The following is a 21,980-nucleotide window of genomic DNA, read 5'->3' on the forward strand; positions in this document are numbered from 1 at the left end:
TTGCAAAGTCATAGAAAGGAATTAAGCAATGAAGATTTAATGGAGCTTGATGACATTAAAAATGAAGACGAGGTTTCGGATTACGTACAAGAAGTTGAACTATCCAAAAGATTTTATACTAAGGAAATGGCAAAATGTCTTAAAATGATCGACGAAGGCCTAGCTGGCTTAAAAGCTCAGGATCCAGACACCGAACGGTTTCAAAAAATGATTGGAGCGATGCATGATGCAAACATGCAATTGCATGCTACAAATTGATTTACGACGAGAAAAAGAGCTGCAGTGCAGACATCACTGGGAAAGTACTTCAAGGCATCATCAAAATCTCCAGAGTGAGAATATATTAAACGATTAGTATAGAATGGGTATTTTTTTCTGCTAAATTTAATACGTTTTTATATTTATGTACGAGTATGTACTCGATAGGTTATTGAATAAAGTTTTATTTCCAGAGTTTTCATAAATAGAAGTTGATTTTCTTGATATTTTCTTTTCAAACGAATATTCAAAAATAGATCGTATTTAAGCACTATTCGACTTACGCGATTTTTCAACTTGCGCGGAAATCGCTGGAATGAATTAATCGCGTAAGTCGAGGCCTTACTGTACTACAATGAGCAGCCAAGTTGCAGCTTATTCGTGTTGTCCAGAGATCTGAACTGGACAGGCAAGTAATAACAAGACGAGTAATTCGACACCACGCATGCTTGAGTCGAACTACAATACATGCAGCTCGAGAACACCCATTTCAAAAATATTTACTGCAACTGTCTGTCAAGACCGGTTTGAGAATATACTACCTCACTGCAAAACATACTAAAATCCCAAAGCTAGCTTAATTCTTTAAATAACAAATGCTGTATCAAAGGCATAAACATGGCTATTTTTTAGGAGATGTTGCAGTTTCGCAACCCTCTAACACCTTTGTTTTGAACTGGAATTCCATTATTTGTTTAATGCATGGGAAGGTTTTGCCAGTCGAGTGGTCCGCGTTCTTGATTAAAATTTTTTAACCTGAATTTAAACTTTAAATAACTTTTTAAACTTTAGCCCAAATTTAAACCGAATGCAAGCGGAGGGCAACTTTAAGATTACATTCAGATGTAAAAATAAATTAAGAGACAATGCTTGAATGAAAAGTTCGTTGGTTAATGAAATGAGCGCCACTGCATATTATTCGAGATCTGCATCGACCTGACATTGAAGCATACACTCAAAAATCCAAAGCTAAATTGAATTACTGGTTTTTTCAATTTCTTAGCGCTCCGGATGTCTTCATACATTGTCGGTGAAAATTACTCCATAATGTAGACGTTACCTTACGTAGGGCGGCTCCTAAACGTTAGTTCCAGAAATCAGTGCATAATAACCCCATAAAAGTAAAATCAATGAATTCAGGCCAGAGGACTATTCCTGTTACATCGCAGTCAGGTGATTTTATGCTACCATGCCTGAACCATATAGCTAATATTCAGAGGAGCACCAAGTAATTCGGGCACTATTTGATCGTGAATTTCTAAAAGGGGTTTTCGACAATCATTTTTAAAATAAAAAAGGCTTAACTCGAAGAGGAAGTGTTTCCAAACATATGTTTATATGACTTTTTTTCTTTAACTTATTTTGGTTAAGTAGAACCACCTCCATAATTTTGTTGACGTAATTTTGAAACATTACGTACATGTATATATAAAAGTAGGTGCATATGAAACGTCATGGGTTTGTACAGTAGTGCAGATTTCTGCACTACTGTGTGGTCTTCCGTATGTGTTTTGTCACTGTTGGTCACTGAGAAATTTTTGTGCGAATTCAATGAAACTGTTTCGTTAATCATTATTCTTATTTCCTGCAGCGCAATTTGTAGTTATTCTGGAAACGCATCCCTCTTTCGCTGTCATGTCAAAATGAAAACTTGACACCCTTTTACTATTAAAAAATTCAGATTAAAAACACATGATTTACAACCTTTTCGCTCTTTCATTTGTTTTGGTATTTTGTCAAATAACCGACTTCTCCAATGGAATCTGACTTAGAAAGTATTCCTTATATGTATCAATTACTCTGACCAAATTCAGTTACCAGCTAACCAATGATAGCATAGAAATGGCAGACAAATTTATTAAATGATTTGATATATTAATTAAGTTAATATCATCACCATAGCGATGAAATTTCATATAATCCAATAAGATACATTTCTATTTTACCCCAATGTGTAAAAAAATAATTTGGACGGAGAATGTGGGAATTTAAAAAAAAAAAAAACTTTTTAATCCTTTTGCAAACAAAAAGTTACCATTGCGTTTGAAGATTCCAAGGACATTCGAAATTAACTCCTTTACATTAAAGTGTGAAGTTCTATGTGGGAAGAAATTAATATTAGCATGCATACTTATTTAAAATGTTGCTATCTTATTATCTGGAACACCACGCAATGTATACATTTTTCCTGTTGTTGAGAGGAAGAGCACAAAGGGCGGATGGAGATAATCACGGAAAGTAAACTAACTTCTAAGAAAAATATTTAAGGGTTAGTTTTTTCTGTTTGGATTCAGGATTATTTTGTTTCAACAACATTTTAGGAAATGATAGAGTAATCAGAAGGTATTGAAATGTAAATCCAGATGGGCGCATGGATTCACGAAAAAGGAAGCACTGTTATCAAGAAAAAAATAAATCAGTGAGGACAAGAGCCAACAAGTCTATATTCCGAAATGGAAAACTTAAGATGAGAACTAAAAAGGTTTTTTTTTGTGGCTAGGGCTAAAGTACAGTGAATTAAAAAAAAAAGGAACAGCAACGCCTTAATTACAATTAATTAAAAGGTTCGATTTAAATACATGTATTTCGATCATCATCTTTTGTGAATAAAATTGACAATAATGAACAAAAGAGAGAGTGCTTGTGCTCAATTCCTTAAATGCAAAGAAGTTTTCCTTGTTTAGTTTTCTAACGAATTTAAATAAACAATTTAACTGAGTCGGAAAAAAACGATTAAGAATAAAAAAAAAACCTCAGCATTTTCACAAAAAAATGAAATACAATCTACCACATGTATCATATGGGCAGCAATATTAGGGACATTTCTTTCTCGTCTTCGAACGCCCCGTAAAGCATCGCACTTAATCCGTTGAGAGACTGCTATAAGGACTCAACCACAACATACAGTAAGCAATTTTAAACATAAAGGGAATATTAATGTTGTAACCACGAATTAAAAAGGCCTCAAACAGTCTGGTGTATTCTCTGGAAACTCTTAACCTTTGAAAGATTTTACATTAAAACCATAATGACAAACGCAAACGGTTAGTTTTACTGCGACTTTCAAAGGAAAGTGGAAGAAAATAAGGCAAAAAGTTAAAACGCCACAATATTCGAGTGTTGGGTACTGAAAATCTTCTAGCCATTGGATATAAATGACTCCCCAAAAGTAAGCATGTACTGCTTATTTTACAACAGAAAATTTATGGTCCTTTTCATGGTAACGTACTGTCAATGGGAAAGTTTACTGGATATGTTCAAGAAGTCGCTTATGTTTTATATGCGAGTTCTGCGCATTTAATCTTGCGGAAAGATGGTAGGCCTGCTCATTTTTATAGGTACGTGCGAGTGTGAAAATATCTGAATGGCACACCACCTCACTGATGGATGTAATGAGATGCACATGGTGTTAGGTCTGGAGATGATACGAGGTCCTTCTCTCGGACCTAACACGATGCGACTGCTTTTTTTTTTTTTTTTTTAAATGGAAGTCGCATGCTGTTACCTTTGTTTATGACAACGCTGCAAGTAGACATCCCTGAATCAAGATGTGATCACTGAGACAGTAACATCAATCACATATACTGGCAAAGGTCTGGGGAAAAATTCGACTATAGAATGGACGTGCGATTCTTTGGGATCACACTGGGGACTGTACGATCCACAAGAAACTTTCAGATACTATCTATCCATCTCTCTATGTCCCAGCAACAATAAAAGCAAGTTTTTATTTCCATGTTTTTTTTTTTTAACTGTTTACTTTTTTTTTTTAATCACCTTGTATAGTCGGTATAAAACTTATTTGCTAACAAAAAATATTGCCAAACAATCCAACAACTTCTGACTAATATTGCAAATTTCTATTCAAATCAATTTAAAAACTATTTTTATTTTATTTACTTTTGTTCGATTGTCAAGTGACATTCATTGCACTTGTCTACTGAAAATGGCATCCTTCATTTATAACATTGACATTAATTAATATCGTAAAATTACCAAGCAAATTGATTTAAAGCAATCACGACAAGTTATAAATATCGAAAATTGAAAAATATAATCTGAATTTTGTAATTTTCGATGCTTTGTATATTGAGAAAAAAAAAAATTACATTGTACAGCAATACTTCGCACACTGCGGCTTCAATCAGTACTTATGATACCCACGCATCATTATTTTTCCCATTGAAACTGTTCCGCGTTATTGCTGATTCAGTCAGTAGGTACATCGTTTTTACCCAACGCATCATTATTTTTCCCATTGAAACTGTTCCGCGTTAGTGCTGATTCAGTCAGTAGGTACATTGTTTTTACCCAACGGATATCATTCGATAATGCCACCGTCTTATGGAAGATACTATAGAAATTTGAATAACGAAAGCAATATTTAATGCGTTTAAACAAAAACCCAGGCCCACGAGTCCCTTACTATGCTTTATGAAACGTGGTGTTTATGAAACGTGGAACTGACCAGTCGCTTATTATAGATTCTGGTTTTCAATAACTGCGGTGGTAAAAGGACTTTGGCACAACCTGTATATTTGCGCACTTTATATAATGGCCGAAATTTCAACAATGCGTCTTCAATATTCTCTGAAAGGGGGTGATGAGCTCTTCAACTTTTTTTTTTTTGTTTGTTAACGCGCATCTTCTCTAAGATACTGCCTTAATGTCGCCATTCATCCCGTCTTGTTAAGAGAAGCGGAAGCCAGTTTACCAGCCGCAGAGCTAAGAATAAAGGTTTAAGATAAATAGCAAACGTACAAACAGAATACATAAAGTAACGCATCATTGGTTGTGCTGCTTAGTTCCGAAAGCTTGTTAACGATTGTAAAACTGAAGCTGCCTGCGGTTTGTGCGCTAACATCGCCATATCTCGTTAAACATTGTGATGGCAGTGGCCTTTAGCTCGCGCTGGTTTCACGGACGACTGAACTGTACCACCTCAAACAACAGCGGTCTTTTACGAATTCCACACTAAGTTGAATGCACCGTCAATAAAAGACCAGGAAGTCGTAACTAATGAGAAGCTTCTATAGAGGGCGTGGCGACGAGTCAGGTATTTAGACCGAGAAAGCAGGTTACTGTAACGCTGGCAACGTTATTGCTTATTCTGGTGAATAAGGGTAAATGTGTTATTGGCCTACTATACACTTAAAGAGATGCGCAGTTTTTTAAAAAAAAATTTTTTATTTATTAACTCTTCCACCCAACCCGGAATAAAAGGATTTCCTACATTAATTTTGTATTATTACGTGTAGCCAATATTAAATCATTACAGCTAGCATATATAACAACATTCATTTCACGAACTGAAATGAATTTAGCAACATATGCTAGCCATTTGAGGGTGCAGTTTCGCCACTACCACTCGAATTATGTTGTGTTCTAATTCAAGAACAATGTTTCATTACAACATTTAACCGAACTTGATGTGTGTGAAGTTCAATCTAAGCTAGTCTTGCATTTAAAAATTAATACTTCAGTTTTTTTACGAGTATTTCATTTACGAAATAAAGTAGTAATCCTATCTTCGGTTACTCGCAGTCATAACAGAAAAGTCAAAAGGCTTTATCAAAGTACAGTATTAAATTAAAAATTCCGATTAAAACCTTAATAAAATGAAACAAATAAAATCATGTCGATCTGATTACAGCTTTCAGAAGCTTATATGCTTCTTTCATCGACAAGGAAAATTATAAATCAGAAAACTTAGCAGCCTTAGTTTTTAGAACTGGAGAACTCATGCAAAATGGCCACCTGTGACCTAAATCACACCTCCATGTTTATTGTGAATAAATGTATAAAACCGTAAAATATTTCAAGCTTTACATTGAGAGCATTTTATGGACAAATTAAAGTTAGAATTATAATAAGCAAGTATTAGTAAAAAACTTCATTACATTCACTAACCTTACAAACAATTAGTAGTTTTGTCATATTCTTGAATTATTTTCAAACCATACAAAAGCCAAGTGTGAAATATCAAAATTAACCACTCTTATTCATATATTTATGAAATAATTAAATAGTTTGAACTATCGGCTCCAATAATACCAAACAGCTTATATCAAACTTTTAGCCGAAGGTTTGTAAAATTATAAATGTGCGTCTATTACTCTTACTTAACAGGAATTGAAGTTGGTGTGGAGTTTTGAACCTACTCGCAGCTCTTGTATAGAACTGCATGTAAATATCAACTGTACGAACTACCAATAGTTCCCCGCAACTTTTTGTAAGTTTTGTTTATTTATGAAATATAATATAAATCTATACATATCAATAAAAGCGGTTACGTGGGATTTATTGTATAAATCTGTATCCATCAATTAAAGCAGTTATGCGGGATTTATTGTATAAAACCTATTATGACTATAATTTTTAAGACGAAAAGAAAAACTAACGCACTGTAATAATTCCAGAAATTTTTCGAAAAAAAAAAAAAAAATGCGTTTAAAACGGAACTTCCCATGTTGAATTTTTGGCTAAGCAGAATCTTTTTACTCATGCATGATGCACTTTTATAAGAGGTTTTAGTACGCTATATATTCTGAGAAATTCTCTAAGAGATGCACATCAAGGCAAAACTCCAAATGATTTTGTAATCGGACTTAACTGTGAAATTATCGAACTGGTGTTCGTATCTAGGAATTGGCCAGAATACACTAAAATAACAACAGCTACTGTTAACGACGGGGATTTATAGAATTCGGTTTCCATTATTCTAGGTGTAAATTTGTTTTCAAAGAAAAAAATAAAGGGCTAAAAAAAAATGTTAACTGTTTGTGCAGCTGTCGTAAATTCAGGTTGTTATCCAACAGAGGATCTACCTTGTTCTAGGAGAAGTCCTTATTGCAAAACAAAGTGACATCCTTATGCAACTCCTAATTGTCTCTTTTCCTTACTAGGTCAATGAACTTCAGAGCCAAATGAGAATATTTAAGTGTGTCAGTTCTATCAAACAAGCAATGTTTGATAGAAGGCATAAATTATCACGAATCGCCTATACCGGATTAAACTTTAAAAGGCCAGCGGGGTTTTTCCAGTGCACAGGCAATCTTTAGTCTGGAATTTCTACAGTAGATATTTAACAACCAGCTCTAATGTTAATACATTGCTCATTGACTTAAGTATATTTCTATATTAGCCAAAATAAAAATTTTCACTGAAAGGTTGATGGTTACACTTTGATTATAATTTATATACGAGTGTACTTCGACTGAACTATAGAGAAAGAAAGAAAGAAAAAGAGACCACAGACGAATTGGCAATGTATATCCCATACTGAGATACCGTGCCTAATAAAAACAGTACCTTGAATTGCTGTTATTCAAATGTTCGTGAACGTCATTTATGCCATTTTACAATTGTTTCAGTTTCATTTTATTTCTACATTCATTATAAATTGGCTTTAATTCAAAACTACGCACGCATATATATAGCGCAGTGAACAAAAGTTAAAGTCCAATAACCCCGTTATTTCGTAATTATATTCAAATTGTTAATTAGGGCTAGGCGCTGATTTCCGCCGATTCCCTAATATTTTACATAGTTGCGGGAAATCAGATATAATCTTTATCTTTCCATGATTTTTCTTATATTTGAATAAGCCAGTATAAAATAATTTGAATTTTGTTTGTCTCATTTCTATAAATCTTGCATAAAAATTAATCAAGTCCTTTGATTACAAAATACGTCAAAAATAAACAGAAGAGAACGGGCAGTTCACAAGCAAAGTTGTTAGCACTCTGGTGGCAGCAGGTAGAACGCATCGAGAACCAGAATTTCCAATAGTCGGTTGCATAGATAGCGTACTCAATGATTTTCATCTCTCAATCCACCATTTTACTAAAAGCATACACGCATATAGATATGCGCTTTCATTTTATTAAGATAAAACTACTATTTATAGTATATTTACTTCAAGAAAGACTGACACTAATTGCTTTAATTCACAGACAAATTTTAACCAACAGGATATCTTCTTGGGTTGTTGGTCAAATTTTAGAGCGCAAGTATTGCTAGTCGGTTTTGATTTTCCGTGTAATACTAGTTCTTTAACTATGGTCCCGCAAAACACTAATGTTCCACGGGCTGGAGTGGGATGTTTCACTCCTGAAATCTAACAATTTTAATCAAACACCACGAAGGATGGAATTTAATAATGTACAACATGCAGTTTCAAGATGCACTCGCATTAATTTGTATAATTATATTTTAAAATTTATATAATACTAAAAAGGTACGTTACTTTTTTGATTTCATTTTTGTAGATTACATGCTGCGATTGGGCTGTAACAAATACGTAGCCCTAATTATGTTATTATGCATTTTTAATTGGGTTCTAACCTGTATGGAGTATTTAAAATAAACAGGATAGGTAATATACTCGTTTTACATTTCAGCCATGTTCGATTGCAGTGTCATATTCGTATGGACATCTGCGAGAGAGGATTTGGGAATTTGCGTAGTAGTAAGTCTTAAGAGGAAACCGGTACAGAAGGAAACCCATCAGTATGAAATTTGGTGCAATGTTCCGAAAGAATATTCTAAATAGTTATATTTAGAGAAGGACCCCAAGATGCTGATCCATATTTATTACAATATTTATATGGAGGGGGAAGAGTGGAACTAGAGAGTTAAGGAACTAAAATTTGCTCTGAAACTGTCCAAGGAACTAACGGAGCATATGCTATAAACCCGCTGTCAATCAAACTTTTTCTAGATTAATTTCCAATCCGAAACATTTTCACTTACACTAGTACTCATACCTTTACCTATATAGATATATCAACATAATAGCGAGTAGCACCTCGCATGGAATTGCTCTGTTTCTGTTAGTCCGAATTTTAATGAAATTTGAAATGGCCCAATTCTATAATTCTTTCTAAAACACTCAAATATAAAATTATGAAAAATCCTTTACTGTTAGAGAGTTGTTACATATGGCCAGAAAAATACGTGATTAAGGCAATAAAGCATTTAAGAATCTGCCTAAAAATGATGGAACGATGAAATTAAGTAGTAATCGTGGGCTGGTTAAATAATTCGACTGGTAACATTTTCAAAGTGAAATGAAATATCATACTCATCACAGAAAGAAAACGAGTTGCGAGTGAGTGGAAAACGTTTGTGCGAGAAAGAGCGCCTGCCAAAGCTATAAGGCTACGATACGTCAGTATATTATGAGTTTGTAATTGCTTCTGTTTTTCGGTCAGTTTGTTATTTTGGAAGAACCCTAGTTCCCGAAGAAGGAAGAAAAAAAAAAAAAGCGTGCGCCCCTAACTTAACATCGACCAATTCAGTTACGATTTAAAAAAGACCCATAAAAAATCCCCACGTCACTGCTAGGATTCAAACTCAGACCCGGTGTGGGAGAATGGCAATTATGTCCACTGTGCTACCCTCGAGGGTGAATACCAAGCCTTTTGGTCAAATGATATCCACGCTACAATTACATTTCTAAACATTCCGAACACGTGCCACCACCAACCATTTACTGTCCAACTTCAAACCCACAGAACCAACTTTTCATCTTCCTCGTTTATTCATTCAACTGCCGTTTTCTGGAACAACCTTCCTTCATACGTATTTCCTGAAAATTACAATCTACAGAAGTTCAAGTCCAATGTCAACAAATATCTTCTTTCGTCTTCTCAACCTCCAACCCAAGCACGGTACTAAGTACTATAGGTTCTAACACCTCTTGTGTTTGGGGTTTTCATATAAAAAAAAAAAAAAAAAAAAAATTGGCTTCTAACAATATGGCGAAACAATCTTGGACAATTTAACATTTGCTATAAGGAAAAAAAAAACCGAATTTCGAATTTGAAACGAAATGGCCCAAGGATTACTGGATTTCAGTATAGATAAGATTTTTTTGAAATGATTTTTTTTCGTGAATTTTTATTTTTTTATTTGTATATATTCAAAGTATGTCAAATAGGAAATTTTTGATTGTCCCAAACAAGGAATCTCAGAGCGAATGTATACTAAATCTTTTTTAAACGGAGTAGTAATAGTGATTAATTACAGCAAATAAAGGTGAATGTTTGAAAGCTAAAAGGTGGGGAAGGGATTTAGAAATTTGTAGTTGGATATTCACTTCACCTCACTGAGGTTGAAATTCACAATCTGATCCATTTTCACTGAAACTTCGGTAATTTTTCTGTTATTCAGTTTCTTTCTTGAAAGAGGAGAATTGCCTGCTTCAAATTCCTTGGAAATATAAGAATTACAGTTATAAAATAAATATGAAACCAGATTTATTCAGTTAATCTTTACAACAGATACATGAATTCCATGAAGTCAGAGGGATGTTTATTCAGATCATTAGAGATTTCGGAGCGAAGTATTTACAGAGACAAAGGAGTTAATGAAAGCTTGTCAAAATAAACAGTTTAACAGAATGCAGTATTTGCAGAAGTGTTTTCCAGCTGCAGAGAAAATATTAAAATAAGCAAGAAATACATATGGGCAGAGAGACTAGAAAAGATTATCGCTCTAAAGTCTAATTTGGTTGCTAATGAAATGTTACGCAATCGAATCCGCATGCTATCTCACAAAAAAAAAAAAAAAAAAAAAAAACCTTGATCCATTGTTTACTGTATAGTTCGTTTACAGGCTAACTTAAGTGTTATTAGTATTATCAATGGGCACATAGTTAAAGGAAGCCTATAGCTTATGCTGCACCAGCCAGAAAAATAAAATAAAAAATAATAAAAGAAAAGGAAATACACAACCTATACATTTCCCTCCTCCCGCAGACAATCCAGCTGACCTTTGAATTTCCCAAAACTGTCAGCCTCTACCACCATGTAGGTAACTTATTCCAGTAATTTATAACTCGCTATCTAAAATAAAATTTCCTTCAATCCAGTCTAAACATCTCCCCCCTCCCGCAACTTGAATTTATGGCCCCTAATTCTAGAATAATTTATAACCCTGAAAATTTCGTCCTCATTCATTTTACTTTTGCCTCTCAGATCCTGAAACACCTCAATCGAGTCTAGTTTCCAAGCTCTGCAACCCACACAATCGAAGTCTTTCCTCATATGGACGCCCTTTTGCCGGTTTCACCAGGCGAGTTACTCGTCTTTGGACCCTAAAAGATGAACTCTTCTGGCTCCTGGGAGATCGTATCGGAGCATAAAACCAAGCGTTACTATTTGCAATATAGTGCATACCATGCAGTTCGATACATTTAAACGTGTTTGTGTGTGGGGGGGGAAGGGGGGGATTAGTTCCTACACAGAATGAAATGTACGAGGGAATGTTGAAAAAAATATATTTGTATTCACCCGGAAGCAGTTGTGATAAAGGTTGAAACAAACATCACGTATTACCCTTTTTCAACATAGTCACTAGGCAAAATTACATTTTTGAGACCTCTCAGTACATTTCCATCGGCTAGTTTTATGGAAGTCCTCTGAGTGTCCTTCAATCCACGACTCGGCAGCAGAAATTACCCCATGATCAATAAATAGTTTTCCAGGAAGAAGACTTCAGCGCAGGAAAGAGGAAGAAATCCAAGGGTGCACGGTCGGGAGAATAAGCACGAATGAGCTAACGTTTCAAACCCACATTTGTTGGCACATCTCATTACAGCATGCGAAGAATGCGCAGGGAAAAAAACATTACCGTGGAAAAGGCGCACACCTTTTGACAGCTGTCACAGTCTTTTTTCTTTTATAACAGCACGTAGCTCTACGAGGAAGTTGAAATAATACTTCGTCGTTATAGTGCAGCCCCTATGAAGGCAATCTTTTAGTATTACACAATAGTCATTCAAAAAAAAAAAAAAAAAACATTTGGTCGCACCTTGCTTTTTTGGGTATGTGTGTGTGTGGGGGGGGAAGTTTTTCTGCATTATTCACTGACATTTGTTTAATTTCGAGATCATAGTGATGGATCCAAGTTTCATCCATGATAACTAGTCGTGAAAAACCCCTCTTGCTTTTCTGGCTCATCGACATTTCATGCGCACATTGTTCCCTTTCCTTCTTCTGGTAAGGGGTCAGAAGTCCGAGAATCCATACAGTAGACATTTTACTCATATGCAACTGTTGATGGATGTTCTCCACAGACCCTACACTAATTTGGCGCTCTGCAGTTTCTTTGATGCTACTAAAGAGATCTAGGATTTAAGCTTCAAATTTTGCAACATTCTTGTTATGGCAGTTGCTGGGCGTCCTGGGATTTCTTCACCCATGCACTGAGATTCTTCCACATTTGAATTATTTATACCAATGTGCAGCAACAACAATACTACTAAATCGACAGTCTTCTCCATAAACATCTACCATTTCTTCGTGGATCATTTTGGGTGTTTTCCCTTGCAGAAAGAGGAACCGAATTATTGATCTGTATTCCACTTTATCAATTGTGACACTTCCTCATTCAGCGCTGCAAAGAAAAAAAAAATGACAGATCGGAACCGAAATTTGTGATTGCTATAGAGATTTTAAGGTATAAAACAAACAAAAAAAAATATCTTTATCATAACTGCTTCTGGGATGAATACAATCTTTTTTGAACCCCCTTTGTATATTTATAACCACCAATATAGTGCGGGATTGCGACCAATATCAATGAGAATATGGTATATAAACTGACAAAGGTCATCCTTAATACCGAGAATCCAATCAAAAAAGTTTTATTTCAGCTTATTTCTTTAGGGCGGTCCCCATCCCATTTTAATAGCAACAAATGGAGAACTACTTGAAATATCTTCCAACCGTTGTAAAAATGAACGTTGCTCGGGAGAATTACTGAAATTTTATTTGGAATTTAAGATTAACGCGCAAACATCTTTCTTTTCAAAAACACATTGATTAGTCTCAAGATTTAAAATTCTTGACTCACATTGCTATATTGTTGAAGCAATTGGCAGATTGCTCAGTAGTGAGGAATATTGTTCGTGTGGCGTGACACTTTACTGTGTCGCTTTTCACCTGAATCGTCAATTTATGTTTTTGAATAAATGAACTGAAAACCTAACTTTTCGAAAAAAAAAAGCTTGGTATAATACAGTAGGATGTAACTCAATTTTTAATTGTTTTAACGAAACTTTATAGATTAGTGAATCAACCCATTTGCGCTTACCATTTGTCAGCAACTTATTCAGCAGCAGCTAGAAACGGTGCAGTTAGTTTCATTATTTACTGTACTTGTCCGACATGTACCACAAGCATGCGTGTTTGTTATGCACACATTATTCCTGCTTTCCCCACCCATGCAAGTTCGGTTACTGGGTCGACTATGGAATCGCTGCAACTAACTCTGCAATCCTCACTGTTTCTCCCCCCCCCCCAAGCAATAGAATTAATCTAGATTTCAGGGACCACAAAAAAACTTAGCGCTTCATGATCTTTAGAACTCGTTTAGAATGGTTCATGCATATGCAGCACGCCTTTGAGAAACAATTAACTAACTTTAATTCAATTTCCTCATGACTTACCCGACAATGATTCTTTAGTAATACAGCAGGTTTGCCTCTTGTCGAGAAAGATCTGAGTTCAGTCAAGTTGGAGGCAGGAGGGATACGATTCCCCAGTCAGTTATTGAGGGTTTTTTGGCCCAACACACTCGAGTCCTCTAAGAACCTACAACCGAAAGGAACTGGTGCAGTCGATGCACTACAAGAAGACCGACCAACCAACCCCTGATGATTAATTTTTTAAAACAAAAATAATGTAGTTCACAAGTTGTTGAATAATGCACGATAGTGTGAACTTATTTGTCCGTTAGCGAAGAAATACTACTACTCCTTCTCTCAGCAAGTTTTATGCAAATAAATAATATATGGGCGATTTGCAAGGTCCCCATCTACACTCATTCACTTAATGTTTTACAGTTTATCAGATATACAGTATTTATAGGTTCTTTGGTCCACAAATTTTCAAATGCGCAAAAATAACCTAAGTTTACGCTCCTTGAGAATAAATTGGGAATTTATATAATGACCTGCACAGTTCTAATACCGAATGGATTACTTGTTTATAAATTTAAATAAAATATAACGGTTACAGCGATAGTTTTTCAAGTAAAGCAACCAATTCTGTCAGCAGACAAATATCTATTTGTCTGCTATTATCCCAAAAGCTTTTTGGCAGTTGTTTTCATAGCTCAGTACGGTTCAATGGATTGCGATATTGAAATAGCTCCATGAATTCCAAGCTATCTTTCATAATCCATATTTCGAGTGGCATGAATAACGCAAATAATTATGCCACACTTCATATTTGACTGATTTTTGAAATATGATAGGACAAAAATATTCTCTGAAACTGATGTTTAAAAAAGTAGCAAATGGAGATTATTATATTGATTTCGAAAAATTAACTGCATCGAATGTACAAAATCGCCATCAGTTGGAACAAACACTATTAAATATGCACATAATGTCATTTATAACCAGCCACGAAAAATTGCTGTTATTTCCAATAACGTTTCAGAAATGAATATAACTTTTCCTGCATATAAAACAAACTTTATGCTTGTTACTCTTATATCAGCTGAACAATGTTTTACAGGCACGTAGTAAAGCAAGATAATCTCCCCTATACTTACCGAGTAACAGGTCACTAAACTGAAGACTAACAGCCACATGGTGGACGATGTAATGCTGGACGTCAGAAGATTATAGAATTGCAGAACATACGAAGTGTGGCGACCCAGATGATGGAGTAGCACCGATGATGTCAGTAATTAGGCTGGAAAAACAAGCTAATGGAAGACTCCAAAGGCAACATTATCACTCCTTTAGTCCAACAGACCTACACACGGATTGAGAGCAGAAGAAAAAAAAAAAAAAAAAGATTCTCAGCACGCGTCGTCAGCAGTAGCGATGCATCAACGCGATATTTTCTCTTTTGGCCAACATTTTCAGCTGACGATTTGGAATAGGATAATCCGTCAACCCACTAAACGGCCGCTTACAGCAACTGAAACCAGCTGAAAGCGACGCACTTGTCCCGCAGCAGTCAGGTGTGCAGGAGTGCCATATTTCCCCCCTCCGGGCGAACGAAGGTCTAGCGGAACGAGCGGCAAGTGTGCAGCGGGACCTCGTGCATGTCACTAGACGTGGTGGTGGTGGTAGTAGTCGTAGGAAGAGCAGGTTCCTAGTCAGACAACTTGTTCGTCGTCATGGCTCTTCCTTCCCTCCCCCGGTGACGTAACAAGGGTTGTAACATGTACAGTTCATGAGATGGCGGAGTTCTCTGACCTTGCCCGACCAGAAGGACGTTGGTGGTCGGAAAAAGTTCAAATGAAATCGGAAGAGAAATGTACAGGGAGGATTCAAGAAGGGGAAAGGTGGTTTTCATTAGTGGCTGAGAAAGGGAACAGGCCTCAAGAAGCAGCAGATTTCTTTTTGCCTTAACGTTCAACGAGGTCATGCGGCATCTTCTGAGGTGTGTCAAGTGGTGGTGTGAGCAAACGCGTGGTAATAATTAGGTTGTCTTCCTATCTACATGACTATGAATACATTATCGGTTAAGGTAGGGAAGATTTTCAATGGTCACAACTAATGTGCTTAGCGCGTTCCCACTTTATGAATCCTCAGACTGCAATTGTAATGGAGCATTTACTTATTATGTAAACGCCATATTATGCGTACGGTGTGGGGAATTTCCTGGGCTTTGCATTTTTTCTCTGATATTTAAATTATACGTTGATAAAAATCAACCAGCTAATGCAGTAAGTTAAACCTGTACTGCTTATCAAAGGGGTGGATTAACAAAAAAAAGTGTTGCATACTTATACGGCGTTTAAGCTAAGAAACTTTTCTGAGAAACACATTTAACACTTCACGTTCAGGAATTTTAAATCACTATTTGTAGTACAGTTTTCAGACGTTATAAACCACGCATTAGCTTGAATTGTGTTGAGTTTCTTCCTGAACATTTATTTAGTTTAATTCTGAAAATTAGCTACCTCTTCTACAGACAAGCATCGGCCAGGAAGACATTAAAACTACTTTCAAAGTACACGAGGTGTTCCAAAAGAGCATTATACCTAATTACAGCTGCCTTCGTGTCCGTTCCCAGTCACAAACTGTCCAGCTCTGTCCGCTTTTCTATTGCTAATTTCAAAGGTTGGGCATTGCAGAAAGAGCGGAGAGAAAGTCGAGTACAGACGAGCATTTCCGTGATGATTTTAACTACGGAACGACATTCTAACCACGCTCAACAAAATTTAACGACACTTGAAGTATATGACAAGCAAAATCTTCATTTTTAATGTCTTACCTCTACTGAAAACAATTGTTTATTCTTTCTACACGTTCAAGTGAGACCGATGGAAACACTCGCGTACAAAGATTTCACTAATTACCTGTGCGTGAAGCGAAAGCCGCGCGAGTGCTTAGCGTGCTCTCATCTTCCTAAGACAATAACGTAAATTAAATCAAGAAGCCTAATACGGGATGCTTTGAAATTATCGTTCAGTCTCGCAAGCCGTACATGAATGTCGTGTTGAAGACAGCTGCTCTTCGCGATAAAACTCTGGGAAACAAGGCAACTATTGAAGCCAACATTATGCCGAAAATTGCGGCTCGAATTTCAAGAAAAGCCAACACTCGAAACATGTCTGTTCTGTCAATTCTATTTTCATCAATAAAGCTTCAATATGTACTGTTTTCTTACTACTAGAATGTGCAAACCTCTTGTCTCTGTTTTTTCTTTATTTTTTTTAATAGTGGACTGAAAGGGAATACGTGAAAAAACTTCTTAGCTTAATTTTGTATATTCCCCACACCGTAGACATAATGTAGTTTGTTTACATAAGTATAATTCTCCATTACAATTGCAGCCTTCAGCGGATCCACCTGCACGCTGTGTGGACTGAAAATCCTTGAATAACTCTTCTATTCCTACTACCTGAGATCGGCGGCTACAACATATCAAAGAAACAAAGTAACTTGTTCCAGTAATTTGTCACTCGTTTAAAGAGATCGGTAATGACAGATGCCACAAAGGTCAGTTCGTGTGGACTGTCCCTATAAAAATGAAGATCTGCAATAAATTGCAAGAGGCGAAACAAGATCACAATCACTCCGTCTGGGATTCTCACTATCCAGAATGTCCTCGGGATTTAGAGACTGCTTGTACGAAGACACTCCTTGGATAACTCAAAACCTGCCAAACTATTTTTCCCAAGATACGAATAATATTTCTGTATTACGATCGGTTACATTCATGAAGATCAACGCACGACGTTCTAGAAGCGTTGCGGATGAGACCAGGCTCGTTTCAACTAAAAAATTATTTGACATTATATGCATTCAGGAACCCTGTCTGTAAGCACTTATGGACAATCCTCCAAAGTTATGGGACTTTCCATGATCTCAAGAACCATTCAGCCTTCTGAAACATATCCTATTTACCATCAGTATATTCAACAACACGCTTGATATCACTGTTATCTCGAGCTTGTGTAATAAAAATTCTACCTATATTTTAGTCTCTACATCAACTTCCTCATTCTACTTACTGTCACTATATTGTCCACCATTAGCAGATATTAATTTACCACACAGATATCTAAAACAGGTGTTTGTTAAATTTAATAATTATAAATTTGATTTTTATAACTCACAAATTTAATAATTATAACTGACTCTAACTCAAAATCTTTCTTATTGTTCAGCAATATTTTGGACAACAGATGTAGGATTTCCGAGAAATTTTTATTCGCCTATAATCAAAATCTTCATAGCTTACCAAACCAACCGTATACCTTTTCAAACGTTCATGGAGAATCAAACATTGATTTCAACGCCCGCTATTTCCAGGAGGATTTCGGATTGTATCATAAATACTGGCTACACAAACAGTGACCACCGAGCAATAACCTTTAAGGCATCTCCCCTTTAAACTAATCTGCTGGTCCTCTTCCACAAGGTATTTGAAGATTTTCTATCAAAACCATCAATGGCCTTTATTTAAGTTTTCAGTTCATCAGGATTTTAATGCTAATATTCATTGCTCTCTGAACCAGCTCAATGCCTCCGAATATACGTTCTATGTACAGGTTGTCTTGAGACAGAGCGCTCTGCTAAGAAGAAAATTAGCAAGCATACTACAGTTCCATGGTGGACAGATGAACTTTCCATTCTGTTCACTTTACGCAAAAAAAAAAGTCCATAAAGCACGCATAGACTTTCAACAGAGAAGGTCCTGGCCTGTAACGGAGGTAACCAGACTAAAATATTGGAGCAATATGGCCTTAGTTGCTAATGCTCCTAAAAACCAAATAATAATAATAATAATAATAATAACTAAAAATATATATGAAAGAAATAGGTAAAAACAATTGCAAAAAAAAAAAAAAAAAACTTGCTTCTTGGCAACATTTAGTTCAATCTACAGGAAAATCTGATCTCTGAGGTCTGTTACATAAAGTTAGCAAAAATTAGTTTCACTCTCATGAACTGTACTATACTGTCGTCACCGACGACACAGAAACCACTAACTGGAAGGATTCAGTTAATGCCATCTTGGATCGCCTGCCTCCCCTAGCCGATATCATTACAGAAACTCCAGAGCAATTATCTATTACGAATTGTAACTCAACCTACCACTCCTCATATGAAACGGACCTATTCACTCTTCCTGAGTGAATAGGTCCGTTTAAACGTCCAGGTTTAGACCTTGTAGAAAATGCTGTAATTCTCAAATTTTCTGAAACCTTTCCCGAAATATTTTTAACTATGTACAACAAATATTTGTACATAGTTAAAAACAAATTTCTTATTGAGGGTATTTTTTCTAATCTCTGTAAGGTAGCTTTGATCAACAATATTCACAAGCCTAACAAAAATAAATCTGATCCCAAAGCATACAGACCTATCCCTCTTTTGGTGAACCTTGGCATAATACTATTTGAAAGACTGTTAGCACCCAGAATAACAGATTTAATTGAAGTTAAAAACTTCTCCATTCCAATTTGGTTTTTAAGAAGGGAAAATCCGGTGAGGACGGCTTAGTCTCTTTAGTTAACCACATATCAGCTTCCAGTGCTATATACGAACTGGCCATATTCATTGATTTTGAGGACGCTTTCGATTTCCTTAGGTGGGAGAGCGCTCTCAATTGTCTTACCAAAGCCAAGTGTTCTCAGCAACTATCCCGAGTTAACAGAAGCAATTTTCAAAAAAGATTCGTCCAAATAATTTCGAAACAGCAGTCTTTCTCAAGGACAATCTCAAAAGGATGTCCTCAGATATCAATTCTGGGAACCCTCTTCTTGAATATAGTTTAGAACGTTGGATCAGTTCACAATTACCCAAAGATCGCAACCTTCCAAGATGGCTCATATGTCAAGATTTGTCACATGTGGCTTTCATATTTTTGGTCAATTGAATAAAAGTTCTAAAGGAAGTTGTTTCAAACAGCTGTTCAAAACAAAAGAATGGTTCCGTCGACAGCCAAAGAATATTTTGAAGAAAGAATATACAGGGTGTTTCAGTTAAACGTTTCAGAACTTCTAAGAGGGGTAGGGTACATCCTGACAACTCGAAATCATATAGCAATGTGGGGTCGGAAATGCTTTCCTGAAGCGGTGTTGTACACAGAAGCACCATAAAGAAAAGAGACCGTAAGTGAGAAAGCGTTTTAATAATACATGAAAAGAAGCAAAAGGTACATGGATTAAAGTAAGTGTTCGAAGTTTCTTCCACGAGCTACAATGCACGCCTCACATCTCCGACGCATGGACATCTGAACATTCTGGAATACTCCAGGCGAATTTCGAATTTCTTCGGCAGCTACTGCGATTCTTGCAACCAGCTCCTCAGCATTGTCAACAGGGGTGTCATAAACTAGCGATTTCATATGACCCCAGAAATAAAAATCAAGACATGATAGGTCGGGTGACAACTTTTGAGAGATGAACAGATTTCTGCATCGACGCAACAGACAATGTGGTTCCAACACGATGGAGCCCCTGCCCATTATAGCGGAGATGTTCGTAACTACCTGGATGTCACATTTGGTCAACAGTGGATCGGACGTGGTGGTCCCGTGCGTTGGCCTGCTCAGTCACCCGACCTATCATGTCTTGATTTTTATTTCTGGGGTCATATGAAATCGCTAGTTTATGACACCCCTGTTGACAATGCTGAGGAGCTGGTTGCAAGAATCGCAGTAGCTGCCGAAGAAATTCGAAATTCGCCTGGAGTATTCCAGAATGTTCGGATGTCCATGCGTCGGAGATGTGAGGCGTGCATTGTAGCCCGTGGAAGAAACTTCGAACACTTACTTTAATCCATGTACCTTTTGCTTCTTTTCATGTATTGTTAAAACGATTTCTCACTTACGGTCTCTTTTCTTTATGGTGCTTCTGTGTACAACACCGCTTCAGGAAAGCATTTCCGACCCCACATTGCTATATGATTTCGAGTTGTCGGGATGTACCCTACCCCTCTTAGAAGTTCTGAAACGTTTAACTGAAACACCCTGTATACGTAATTAGTGAAGCAATGGAACACGTCCAAATATGAAAGGTGGCTTTTTAATTTTTAAAATCCTTACACCGTTTTAATTGAACAATCCTCATATAATGGATGAGTGATTATAACCCAGTGAAGAAAAAAAAAAAAAAAAAAAAAAGACAATTTTTATATCTGTATTTCTATTTTCCTCTCTTATTACAGTTGCAGGTCTCTTTATATTCGCTTTCCAACGCTAGGGATATTGTACACCAATAAGTAACTAAATGAAGAGAACATTAATTAATAATGAATTATTAATGATTACGAATGCATTAATTAATAATAATAAACGTATTCTTTTCATTAATAAGTGTCAATGAAATGAATTATAAGTAAAAGAAATAACGAAAAAAACTAATTTTTTTTTAAAAAAGGCTTTTTCCACTACTAATTACTGACAATTAAAGTTAATGAAGTGCTTTTATGAAACCTACGTATTCACAAACTGCAGAAGCGTTAGTTATTTCATAATTAATTTTGATCAATTCAAATCACATTTTGGCAAATACTGCTAATATTGTACTGAAATATCTGAGGAAAATAAGGGAACTGCCCTCGCCGAGTGGGGTAGTTGCCACAGAAATTCTTTAAAGATTCACACACTGAAAACGGTGTTTCTGATTTTCAAAGGCGTGTGGATGTCTATCTTGAGTCTGTCAATTGGATCCGAATTCAGGTCTTCCCACAGACACGAAGAAGCTAAAAAAACTAGATGCAGACCTTAAGCATAATCCAACTTAAAAGGCTCTCCCCCCTGCCAGGGCAGATCACCATTTGGATTTCTTGTACCATAAATTGGTAAACATAAAATTATCACCCCTCAAAATAAATTCCTATCAGATCACTGCGCAATTAGCTGTGAAATTCAGCCTATAATGCAAGTGAGCAACATTCGAGGAACACACTTTTGTCAACCAAGAAAATGCACTTTTTCAAGTTTGTAAAATCTGAAATTATCTTAAACATATAATTGGAATGCTCTCTAGAAAAAACTTGCGGAAGCAGCTCTGATTTTGATTACGAAAGAGCTCTTATTAATTGATGACGAAGTGCCTCAAAAAAGGTAAGAATCACTGGCGGATCTAAGCCGTGGTTCACGGGTATTTAAAACAAGCATCTTTTAGAAGCTTGTTTTAAAAGGCATGTTAGTTTGTCGCACTTGTGGTGAGCCACAAATGCGACACACTAACACGACACTTCACTGCCAATAGTTTACAGCGAGAAAAGATAG

General features: G+C 36.1%; 1 protein-coding gene across 2 annotated transcripts in view; it reads right to left on the reverse strand.

The window, feature by feature from the left end:
* spz4 (Spaetzle domain-containing protein 4) overlaps positions 1 to 15,026 on the reverse strand; it is an 81,111-nt gene extending 66,085 nt beyond the window's left edge. Inside the window, exon 1 of one of the 2 annotated variants that reach the window (XM_090370626.1) lies at positions 14,827 to 15,026. In XM_090370626.1, the coding sequence (XP_090226752.1) occupies positions 14,827 to 14,865 (39 nt within the window). In that variant the 5' untranslated portion in view covers positions 14,866 to 15,026. Of the gene's footprint in view, positions 1 to 13,359; positions 13,413 to 14,826 lie in introns of those variants that run through there. The other variant, XM_090370627.1, reaches the window with a different exon arrangement.
* Between the last annotated feature and the right edge of the window lie 6,954 nt (positions 15,027 to 21,980).

Source organism: Mastigoproctus giganteus, chromosome 3 (assembly GCF_048544385.1).
Source record: "Mastigoproctus giganteus isolate SK-2022 chromosome 3, ASM4854438v1, whole genome shotgun sequence".
In the NCBI taxonomy this organism is placed as follows: Eukaryota; Metazoa; Arthropoda; class Arachnida; order Uropygi; family Thelyphonidae; genus Mastigoproctus; species Mastigoproctus giganteus.